Source organism: Semicossyphus pulcher, unplaced genomic scaffold (genome assembly GCF_022749685.1).
Source record: "Semicossyphus pulcher isolate SPU_LCO1_2020_fin unplaced genomic scaffold, fSemPul1.0.p SCAF_7, whole genome shotgun sequence".
NCBI lineage: Eukaryota > Metazoa > Chordata > Actinopteri > Labriformes > Labridae > Semicossyphus > Semicossyphus pulcher.
Window position 1 is genome coordinate 1,234,655 of NW_027211748.1, and position 12,638 is coordinate 1,247,292.

The following is a 12,638-nucleotide window of genomic DNA, read 5'->3' on the forward strand; positions in this document are numbered from 1 at the left end:
AGGTGCAAGTTTCCAAAACACACACAGATCAACAGAGGAAGGAAGGCAGCTCTGCTTATCCTCACAGATTACCCTACTTCTGTCCTTTTCTCCTCCTCCAACTTCTGCTTCTACTGTAGAAAGATTTTATTCTTTTCATCCTTTTGTCCATATATTTACACAAATGGAGATTAGAGATTATGTATTTTCTTGCCTTATACTGATTCCAGTACCTTGACTTTAGTGACCATTGTGTAACCATTGTGTAATTTAAAAAATATACATGTATATTTCACAGTAGAAAAAAAAACTTGTCTAATTGTCTTCACTTCAAATTTTAAAAGATTGAATTACTGGTACTAAAGTCAAATTCCTTGTATGTGAAAACCTACTTGACAATAAAACTGATTCTGATTCAATGTTTGGGGCAACTCATTAATTATAGTATTGGATCCTGTATCGGCAAATCACGGATCCCCTAATTAGAGCCTATATCGGCCGATTTCGATCGCCATCCGATCGATCAGTGCATCCCTACATGAAACTGCTTTACTAAGTGTCTCTGTGGGTTAATTAGCTGGGTTGGTTGTTTTAAAGAGGAGGAGACCAAATTTGTCTCCAGGTAAACTTTACTTACTTTTACCATTTGACTGAGCTGCAGTTTAAACTATTTAACAGTTAATTCCTCAGGTACGTCCACCTTTTGCACCTGTTAATGCATTGTTTGAGGTGTGCTGCTGTTTAAATTATATTGTGCAGCTGTTGGTGCTGATATAATTCTGTTATGGACAGAATCACAGGTCATTCTGTGTAATGAAAGCAGTTCAAAAGTAGATGTGCTGCAAATTTTTCTTTAAAAAATAAAAACAAAATTCCAAGCCAGGAACACAGGCTGCAGCTTTGTTTATTCAAAGATATTTTTTTATGTGTACTATACATTTATTTTATTTAAAAACAATTATTTTAAATGATATTCTTAAAAGCTATTTTTGTATGATATTTTCAGTTTTATCATTATACAAACAATTCTGTGATTCTTGTTCAGTAAAACTCAAACTAAAAGGATTACTTCATTTTATAGAAAACATAATAGAAAAATATATTTAGGCTAACATTTTTTTTGTCTGATAGTTGAATTAAAGGATCATATTCATTCATAATTTGACTAAGTCTCATTGCCTTAAAAAAAATTGTGAAAAAATCTTCGTGAACCCAGCATCGTGAATCGTATCGTTTCTTGACAAGACTTGACAATTTGCCAACCACTGGTTGTTGTTTTTTTCACAACACACAAACATGCTGAACTTCACTAAAACATCCCAGCCCCTGACTTAGTAATACAGACAGACATTTCTGTTCAGCTTGGCCATGAGTCATATAGATTTTGATTAATATAGACTATTGGGCATTTATATTCTTATAGTTGCTGTCTAGTAGTCACACTAGGAATCTGTCAGGTTAAATAAAGCGGTCTCCTTCACAGATTATTATTAGGAAATGCAGAAAATCTGTCAGGGAGCAAACAGTCTGAGCAAGTTCTTTTGTCCAAGCTGAATCATGATATCTCACAGTTTTGCAAATAAAAAAAACTGAAGACAAAAAAGTTACACACACACACACACACACACACACACACACACACACACACACACACACACACACACACACACACACACACACACACACACACACACACACACACACACACACACACACACACACACACACACACACACAATTGTCAATACTCAAAGGAGCTTAAACAGGAGCAGTAATAACAAAAAAATGGCACACTTGAAAAAGCCAAGGCCGGCATTAAAACACTCATAACAGCTCAATGTACACCTCTGTTTATCTTACCATCCCACCAGCTGTCTGAACCAAACATAGCTGCTGTGTGAAAACATGACATGCATGTTGCAACCCTGGTCAGCATTGCTTTGCAAACCTCACAAAGTCTGGGTCCCCGAACTTCCCAGGACTAAAACTAACTGGGCCTAAGGTCAGACTTACAGCTGGGTGAAACAACAAGCTTCATCTGGTCCACATCCAAACACCACAAGAGCAGAAAAAAACTGTCCACATGAAACTGCTGTGGAAATAAACCACAGAAACATTTTGAAGAATTAAAGCTGACTGCAGTGTTCAATGGGCCCTTGCATCCCAGAGCGTGTCAGAAGGACCAGCGGACCTGGTCTTGTTAGCAGAGGCTGGAACATATGGCTGAATCTTCATCATAATCCGTTAGTTAGTTATTATTTCCTGTGTAAAAAGTGTCCCACTAGAGAACACACACAAATACTCTACCTTATGTTGTTGTATATCATGTGTTGACCACACAATAAACATTAGAAGTTAATCAATGATCAAGTTCCTGTTGCCATTACATCACACTATGTTACAATGTTACCATTTAATTTAGCAGACGCTTTTGTCCGTGGCGTAGATCTGTTAATACAACACAAGCAAGGATCACGACAGGAGAGAAAAAAGTAAGTGCCAACAAACAGCTTCAAGTTCAATCGGACACAGGTGCCAACAGGCAGTGTACAGAGGCAATGCACAGAGTGTATAGAAACAGATTTATTTTTATTTTATCATCACAATCATCATCACCGACAACATCAAAAACATCCTCAATATCATCCTCATCAACATCATCAGTAGCATCAATATCATTAAGTGCGGAGGTGTTCATGAAAAGGTGAGAGGGACTCTGCTGACCAAATGGAGTTTGGTAACTCATTCCACCACCGGGGGACTACAGAGAAGAAGAGTCTAGCTAGCGACTTAGGGCCATGTTGTGATGGGAGTACCAGGTAGACCCAATGCAAATCTCGTGGAAGCGGGCGGTCAAAAAATTAACAGCGCAATGAAAATTGTAGAAATTCGTCCCTTTAAGTTTGTAAATGATCACACCGTCTTGAAATAACCTTGTTTCTTAAGAATAAACACCAGGTAAACAGATTTTTCACAAGTCCTCTTTGCCTACATGACTGTACAGGATTCAATAAAAGTCCTCTGATTCTCTCGCTCCTTGCGTTTTAATGCACCCGATTTATTGATGTTAAAACCATTACAGCAATCCCACTGTCCAGCAGAAACCAGAGTCATTATTTAAATCTCCAGACGGACAGAATCTCAGAAGTTTTGTGTGCTGACCATCAAAGAAAGGTCGGCTGTAAATGTTTATTTACTTACGGTTGCTGCTGGATGACATGGCTGTGTGTGTGCGTGCGTACATTATTATCATCTGTGGGCACAATTGTCGGTGACACAGGTAGTTATGTTTGAGGTTTATATTAAATTTACCTCTCAGTTCCGAGTGAGTGTGTGTCTGTTTCTGTGGTTCTAAAATTGAACCGGTTCCAAAATTCAGATTCTGAAGGAATTATTAAGAAATTTTAATTTCGATTCTGCTCATCGATTCCTAAACAAATTTCACTTGGGCAGAGCCGCATAAATCACGTTCACACGCACGGAAATACAGACAGATTGTGTCTACATACAGATTATTATGAATGCTTTAACATTGACAGTTCCTTTTTATGTTCCCAAAGACCTGAACCTCACAGTCATCAACATCCATGACACAGACAGAGCACAAAGAGAGATGAGTACAGTCAAGGGATTTATGTAGTTGCTTTTTTGGCATTAAAGTCCCGGCTTTTATTTAAGAAATCACAGGAAGTTCTCCCCCCTTTAGCTCGTGCGTCAGAGCAGACCTTTCAGGCCTGTCAAAACAACGTAGCTCAGCTGGTTTATCAAGCACGCCACCTGCTTGTTTAAAATACAGCATCTGGATCAGACGACTTCACTGCTTGACTCAAAGTCTTGTATTTATTTTTTTATTTTATATTCTATTAAACATATTGAAGAACAATTTGAATTGCTTTATTTATTGTAGAGATAGACCGATATGGTTTTTTCAGGGCCGATACCGATACAGATTATTAGTAGTCAAGGAGGCCGATAACCGATATTTGGAGCCGATATTCATTTGCAGTAAAAGTGAAAATATTGGCGTCAAAATTTTGAATTATACAAACTCCAACACTTAACTTTGTTTAAATGCCTTTGAGCATATGTTTATTAAACAAACAAAGAAAAAGCACAGGGAGTTCCCAGGGTCAGCAGCATCTCTTATAAAGTTAACTGAAAATTTAAATAAATAAATAACTTCCTGAAGTTTTATTAAGTAAATAAAAAAAAATTAAATAAAATTAGCAAAGAAATGAACGTTTTCTCCTCTCCGCCGTGTGTGTGAGCACTCTGCACTCTTATCGGCCGTCGGATTAAAAAAAAAAAAAAAGGCGTCAAAATGCCGAATATCGGCGCCTATAATCGGCCCGGCCGATAATCGGTCGATCCCTAATTTATTGACAATTCTTATCATTCTAGTGCTGGTGGTTTTCCTTAATTGCAGAAAAAAAGTCTTTGGGAGACACCAAAAATTAGAAATAAAATATAACAGCAGTGAATGTTGGGGCATTTGGAGCAGAACTCGTCATCATTAATCAATGAATTAATCTCAAATACAGCTGCAAACAATGTTTTATTAAAGCAGATTTGTACTGGGACAAAAGAAATTATTTTATTTGATAATGAAGTTTGACACCAAAAACGTGTTTCCAAAGCAAAGTTATACAAGACGAATACGTGAGGTGGCCACAGGGATTTGACAGTCATGGCAGTGATATAGCAAGGGGACTCATCAGGACATGGAAAATTACTCAGCAATAATTCAGCTTATCAGCTTTTAACTTCATATAGTTATTGGTTAACCACTTTCAGTCACATCTGTGATAGCATGACCTAAGGATACATAGGACTTGACTACTCCAACTCTCTACTGGCAGGCCTCCATGCAAGCACAGTAAAACTTCTGCAGATGATCCAGAACATAGTGCGACTGGTCTTCAACCAACCCAGAACAACGTCACTCCGCTGTTCATATCCCTCCACTGGCTCCCAGTTACCACTCGCATCAAATTCAAAACCCTGTTGCTTGGAGGGCTGTAACTAACAACTATTTTGATAAGCGATGAATCTGTCGATTATTATTTCAATTACTCGATTAACAATTGGATAAAAACAAAAAACTGCTCAATTTTAGTATTTCAAGCATTGTATTCAAAACACAAAAATGATATGTTCTTGTACAATGCAATGTTAATATATCAATAATGTGACTCAATTAATATCTAAATAATATTGATTTACTCAACAATTGCTTTTGTGAAAGGACAACACAGACAAAGCCACCACAACAAAAAAGGACACTAGGGATGCAGCGATGAAGGGAGTATAACAGGGAAATATAACGAACCAATATATAGTATGTTTAATCAGATATTACAATATTCAAAAACTCCATAACATGATGTTATACTCAGAGTCTCTCCCACCGAATTTTAGCTAATTAGCGTTAGCTTATTCTGTCATCTCTGGCAGATTCTGACGGACAAACGCACGATTACAAGTTAATTTGCATGCAACGTGATGGACAGTTTTCTCTCTATTTTGTGATGTGTAATAAAGGGGATTAGCTTTATCAAGCATTAGCATTAAAGTAGCTTTACCAGTGGCGTTAGCTCACTAACAGCTTAACTACTACGGTATACAGTCTTTTGTTTTATCAGGGGCTCGGCTACATAGGACCATCACTAAACAGAGAGGAGAGAAAATAGACTTGTGAGCTACACAAGCCATGGCATTGGCTGGCTGCTCCCGTGACGTTTTCACAGCGCATGTCGTGCATCATAATATAGACCCAACTAATCGATGGTGAAATTCGTTGCTACCTATTTTGATAATCAATTTTAATCGATTGAATCGATTAGTTGTTGCAGCCCTAGTTGCTTGCTTACGAAACAGCAACAAAAACTGCTCCCGTCTACCCAGGTCTACATTTCCTCCCCGCCCACTACACTCTGCCAATGAAAGGCACCTGGTAGTGATGAGTAATGCCTGATTGATGATCAACTAATGGTCGTTAAGAGTTTGGTCAATCACGTGGAATTTGAAAGATCTGATGAGCAGCTGAGGCCGGCAGTTCAGAACTTTCTGAGGGAAATTCCCCCACCGCTGGATTGCAACCTCACAGACTGGTAGAAGGTGAATGGAGCGAGGTTCCCTAGGCTGGCCAAGATGGTGCAACATTACCTCTGCATCCCTGCAACTTCAGTCCCTTCAGAGCGGGTTTTTTCTGCCGCTGGACTGACAATAGCCAGGCTGTGCTCGTGTTGGGCATATCCTAACTGTGAAGTAGGCCTCACGGAGTGATATTAACATGACAGATTAGATTAGCTCTGGATTCGATCAAACTTTATTTTTAGGATATCTTTTGATTAACATATTGTAGTCATATGTTTTGGGTTTTGAATTAATTGTGTTTGAGAGGCTAGGCTGTGTTTATTTCAGTTCATTTTTTACTGGCGCAACCCTCATATCTTCGACAGGGTCAGCCCTACATATGGGTCTGTATGTGACTGACTGACTGACTGAGGGTAATGAGGGTAATGTTTTTAAAAATCAAACAGGATCCCCAATAAATAACATTGTGAGTGACTTTATCTGCTAAAATACTTCCTGGAAATGCATGAAAAAATAACAACAACAACAACGGCCTGGGAAACGCTTCAAAATAAAAGCATTGTGTACAAACGAAGGGTGTCAGAATTCCAGATTGGGTTATTACTTTGAAAATCCCGCCGTTAATTTTTTGACCGCCCGTTCCCGTGAGATTTGCGTTTGGTTCCGGGATCCGGCAGGTCCCAATCCCAAAGCAGTCCTCTACATCAATGTGATACCATAAACAATAAGCCCCCATAAAAATCAACAACTTTCAGGTAAAGTATCATGTGACAATAACGTGCGTGACATAAACAGTGTGGTGCTGGCAGAGAGTGTATTTCACTCAAAGCTTGAAAAATGTCAACAGTGTTTTTCCACCTAATTTATATATTTTTAACTGACTTATAATGGAGTGGTACTCATATCGGACAAAACTCGAGTCTAGTAAACGGAATCGGTTTCAGGAAGGATGAAATAGTAGATCTCCACTTATATACAAACAATTAAGGTTTATCAACCTGCTGTCCTCTCTTGCAACTGGTTTTAGGGCAGGAAGGTTGTAAAAAACCTGTTTTTCGTTCTTTTCTCATTAATAGGTTGTAACTACAAAAGGCAGACATTATGTTCGCATTTGATATTTCAGTGTTTCAGTTTTCTGCTGTAGTTCACTTACTTTTATACTTAAGTAAGCAATGTTGAAAGCTGTACAATAATTGTTGAAAGCTCATTTCACATTTAATAAAATGAGATGATTGGAAACAATTAGGATCAAATATAATAAGACCCAACCCTGGGTTCAACTTATTTCGTGCATACCAATATACAGTTAACAGTTATCTGTTCTTCAGAGCTGGTGGTGACTTTTGTGCGACAGGTAACCAGATGACCAACATTACCCACTGGGTGCAGCTTACTGTTTTAGAGAGTTGCTTTTAAACTGCCAAAACTACTATGGACCCAATTACAAAGTGATTAAGGTAAGTGGTAATATATATATTAGTCCAGCATACACAGCATCTGTGCTGCAGCTTGGGATGACACTTGTACACTTTATAGCTTTAATAGGGCTTATATTAGAGCTGCTTTTCTCTCAGGATCGGACCATGCCCCTGCTGAATAAAAATTCACTGTACAACAAGCCAAATATATCACCTGGATAAATGTGCTTGGAATAATAATGTAACATATACTGATGCAAAAGCTGTTTCAGAACTTTTCAATAATTTGTTTACATTGTCAGTCATGTGAACGAATGCATGGCCCGTAGAGGTAAGAGTTAAATTTCAAGTATGCATACAGACATTTCATTTTCAGCACCTCTGTCACTGTGTGACCCCGTCCACCCTGATGTGAAAACAGCAGCAGCATGACTGCTGAGCTGAGTCAGCATTTGGGGACAGACAGGGTTAACAGGCGCAAAGATTAATTAGCTCAATAAATGATGACTCAGACAAATGCCTTATCTCCTAAACACATTCCAAGCAGCTTAGAGTATTGGCACACTCTGATGTGCTGGCCGGTGTACATAGTAGTCCAATACAGTTTGATGTAAGGAAGCTGGTAACCTGCAGGGCAACTGAACAAACTTAGCTTGTCTAGTTTGCTAGCTTGTGACACTAGTAGGCTGCTGTTGTTTGATTTACAGGCCTAGAAAATTAAGCTGTTCCTCTCTTCCTGTTGTATAACGACAGAGTAAAAGAAAAGGACACCATCTCTGATATCCAACTGGTTCTGAACATATAACCGAGATAAAACTAGACAGACACCGAGCCACACGGCCACTGGCTTCCCAGTTAGTCAGTCAGTAAGTCAGCTAGCTAGATGCTAACAGAATGAATGTTTAGTTATGAAGCTAGCTTACCTCATACTGGATGTACTGCTTTCTCCACTCCGGTGTGATGTGAGCTGAGAGATGCTCTGTGAATTTCATGTTGGCAGGTAGGTGGGTTTGTTTCCCCTGCTTTTACGGTAACCAGGACCCGGCGAGCCCGTTGAGCAGCAGAAGGTTTTTCTAGTTCACAAACGTTTAAACTCTCATCCGAAGATTACGATCGGTCAAACACAGAGAGATGCCCTTTTGTCTTTACGTTAACCTAGCTAACCACCGGCCCGCATTTCTATCTTTTTGGACACACTGGATAATATGCTGGTTGAGTCGCATCTTCAGCAAAAGGGAAATGTTAAAAATGTGTGGTATTTGTAGCGCCAATGTCGCAACAAGCGGTAAGTTTCTGGTAAACAGGCTCACTGTGCTGGCGCTAGCTTGGTCTTGCTATCTTCCCCCACCCTCCTCCCTCGTTGTTCAGCCTCTACCTCTCTCCACCTCCTGTCTCCCGCTGCGTTCAGGTGAAGTTGGAAATATTATAACAAACCAATCTTGAGCGCACACGAACATGTTGTTAGTGTGTCTAACAGGGTGGGTCATCTTCAAGAAACGTCATCCAACCAGGATGATTGCACTTTTTTTTAAATCATGGTAGGGCATAGAGCTGTCTCTCATATAAAGGGGAGGGATAAACAGTGGTGCACTCATAGGTTATGTTTGGCATAGGAGCTGCTGTCATTTCAATAATGTTTTACTCCAACATTAAAGTTCTTGTTGTTCATCAGAAGATATGTTTTCCTGATTCAGTCTGCTTTACTTTGTGTTTTTGTGCTTTAAAAAGATCATTTTGTCATTTTGTCCTAGATGTTGAACTCAAAAAAGCCATGCAAGCTGCTTCAGTATATACCTTAAGCTGGCATGTCTACCCTTAATGTCTTGTATTACATTTTCCTGGCGTGGAGTTGTTTGCTCAAAGAAATTGATATTTTAATGTATTGTTATTTTAATACTGGACCTAGGCATTTACAATAATTCCTCAAAACCATGAAAACTATTGATGTTACTGTTCATATCTACCCATGGAATTGCTGGATGGAACTAAGAAGCCTGAAAATCTAGTCAACAATTTAACCAGTTTCTATTGTCTACTGGCGTGCTCTAACTTAATGATCTATATTTTTGTTTCCCATATGTTTTAAGTCTATCTAAATAGAAACAATTTAAATCAGCTTAAGAAGACTACTTTTACCGATGAAACACATTCTTTGTGTCTTGCGATGTGTTTGTTGCGCATGTTATTAAAGCAGTGATGATTAAAATACAATAAATAGTGCAAACAAAAATGTTGTACTACATAAATTATAGTAGACTAAGTCTTATATCTAGTGCCCAAAGCAGTGAGGCAAACTTTCAGTGGATGTGTTTTTAAAAAATGGTCTCTTTTACATTTACATTTTGAAAAGTTTGAAAAGTTTGATTTAATAACTTGTCTGAAGACGATCCTGACAAATATACAGTTTTTGACAAGTTGTCAGAAATAGAAATGTTTAGAAAATGTTACAAATGTTTTAATTTCATTTAGCAGAAGACCATTGAACCAAAGATGGCAAGGAATTGGGAGAATAAAATTATGAAAGAATTTTGACTTAAAGCCAAGCCACTTTTAAAGTAATGCAAAATATGAACATGTTTGTTACTGTTCCACCTTGAAGTCACTTGCGTCCCTGAATAGTAGGGGGGATTTGCAAGACAACTTCTGGATTTGGTGAGTTTCTGTTATACGGTTTTTGCAGTACAGACGCTTTTTATCATTCAAAGAGGAAACGATGCAGAACATAGCCTGACCAAATGAAATGATGGCAGCCTCATGCGTCAGCACATGACAGTTCCCCAAACCTGAAGTCAAAACATCTTGATCGCCTCCTGGTGGCTGGCTGTGTAGCCCGTCCCCTGATGTGAGCAGATCAGGGACATCGGCAAAACCATAGATAGGGCCAAACTAAAATAAATACATGAATAAAAAAACACCCGAAGAGAAGAAAAAGCCCCAATGATGATTTTTGTTGTTCTTATCACGCTAAATTTATGTCTAAGCGCATATTTTTGCTATGATTGACAGCTGTGGCACCTGCGGAGTTCTGTTCTTGAATAGTAGGCTATGTGGAATAGAAAAGCCTTCAAGGAATGAAGTAATGTAATATCGTCGAATTAACACTAACTCACCGGGAATGTCTGTCAAAATCATGCATTACAGTTTACACATCAGCCTTATAGCAAAACATAACTACAAATATTGTGTTCATGTCTGAGTATTCCACCAAACCCCATAACCGTTTGCATCAAAGTCAACTTAAAGTGCTTAATTACCCTTTAGTGATTATATTCAAGCCGATCCATAATTCCATCAAAACGAACAACTCGTTCTATTTTGCAGATACTAAACAATGTGCCTCACTTCAATAAAGTATGTGCTGCGTCCATCTAGTGGGATTTTGGAAGTACTACAAGCTACAATGAAATTATGTGAACTACTGAAGACAAAGATGTTTTTGTTATAGGCCTACTGTGCATAACAATGAAAACTGATGATACATAGGGTAAAAGTCATGGCCCAAGGACGCATTGTGCGCTCATAGCTGCCTAAAGGGGAAAACAGAATCATTTTGTGGCAAGATTAATTTTCTAAGGGGGAAAACCCCATCCATTACGTTAGTTGGAGACATTAATGTGTAGCTCTGCAGCTTCTCTCAGTGTTGCTCCTCCTGCTCAGTCTGCTACCTGTACTCGGGTCCAGCACACCCAGGGACAACCACCTTTACCAGGCAACCAAAACCATGTGCAATTTATTTAGTCTTTGTTATCTTCTTCATCATATTTATTAGAAAATATTTTTTATTTCTGGTGTTATTTGTTAATGATCACTGCTGAATTTAGTATCAAAAACCATAATCTTAACAGTAGTTGCAAAGGTTACAGGTGTGTGTTTGTGTGTGTGTGTGTGTGTGTGTGTGTGTGTGTGTGTGTGTGTGTGTGTTTTGCTGTAATGGAAGTTATTGGAAATGTAGTTATTGTAGACCATGTCTATTAGCAGTGGTTGAAGACTTGGTCTCTGTAAACAGTCTGTCCCACTGTCAGGATCCCTGGGAAGAGAACTGCAATCCCATTTCACACTTTATAAATATACTGTGTTGGCTTCAGTCGATCAGTTTTGTTATATAATACCCAATTCAAATTCTGCCAGATTCTGAAAGATGAATATGATAGACATGCTATTTAAACACTACAATAGGAAAAATGCTGATTACATAATCTGTGTGTGTTGGTTGTGTGTATAAATTATACTTTCAATGTGCATAAAATAAAAGTCTTGCCAGGAATTAATCAAAGAACCTGGATCTTTATGGAGTATTGAGTACTGCTGACATAACCTACTGCTTGTTAAAACATCCAGGCTGGCAGCAGGACTAAATGTAGAGCAATCATTACTGAGGATTACCAGGCAGGCAGGGTCAGATTAGACTGGCTGGCTTTTCATAACAAGGCTTTTAAGATGTAAACAAGCTGGTGTCTGCACTGTGAACAGCACAGAGACATTACCTTCAAACTGCTGTAGTTATCAAAGGCAGCCACATTAGCTGCATTCCTGACAATTGCCACTGATCTTTTTTAATCACCTTTAAGTGTTTCCAACTCTATTAGCGGCCACAAGGTGCAAATATCTCAGTTTCACTCGTGTAAAACAGCCAATTCAAACCCAAAGTCTAAGTCAGACCACAATGTCTCCACAAGAGGAAATTAAGATCCAACTAGTGCTCACATAAGGTACTCTAATTTTATGATTTATTTATAGATTATCTTTTTTTTTTCAGCTTGTTTACTTGTGCTTATTACTTAGCTGCTACTCGGAGTCCAGCACAATTAGCTCTAGCTCTTATACTGTATGTAGGCAGTGTTGTATTGATAAAACATCTACTGGTTCTAAACTAACGTTATGTAACGGGAGTCGAGAAAAGAGGTTGTATAAATCTCAAACTTACAATATGAATATAATTCACTTCATTCATTTACTGAAGTAAATGTTTAGAAAAACTGCAGACACATTATGTACAGTGAAAATTAATAACTTTATTAAATACTTTTTCAAAGACAACGCCAACTCAAAAACAGTTCAAAGTTAACAACAGATTGAACTGAATTATAAGAAAAAATGCTTTTACAGCTATCACAGAAGTTTTATTTATTAAAATACTGTTACCTG

At 38.3% G+C, this 12,638-nt stretch overlaps 1 protein-coding gene across 3 annotated transcripts in view; it reads right to left on the bottom strand.

Annotated features, from left to right (window-relative positions):
• The window catches only part of LOC138611285 (xenotropic and polytropic retrovirus receptor 1 homolog), a 57,685-nt gene extending 48,805 nt beyond the window's left edge, over window positions 1–8,880 (bottom strand). For all 3 annotated transcript variants that reach the window (XM_069684286.1, XM_069684285.1, XM_069684287.1), the window contains exon 1: window positions 8,417–8,880. In XM_069684286.1, the coding sequence (XP_069540387.1) occupies window positions 8,417–8,485 (69 nt within the window). In that variant the 5' untranslated portion in view covers window positions 8,486–8,880. The remainder of the gene's footprint in view (window positions 1–8,416) is intronic.
• Window positions 8,881–12,638: the final 3,758 nt, after the last annotated feature.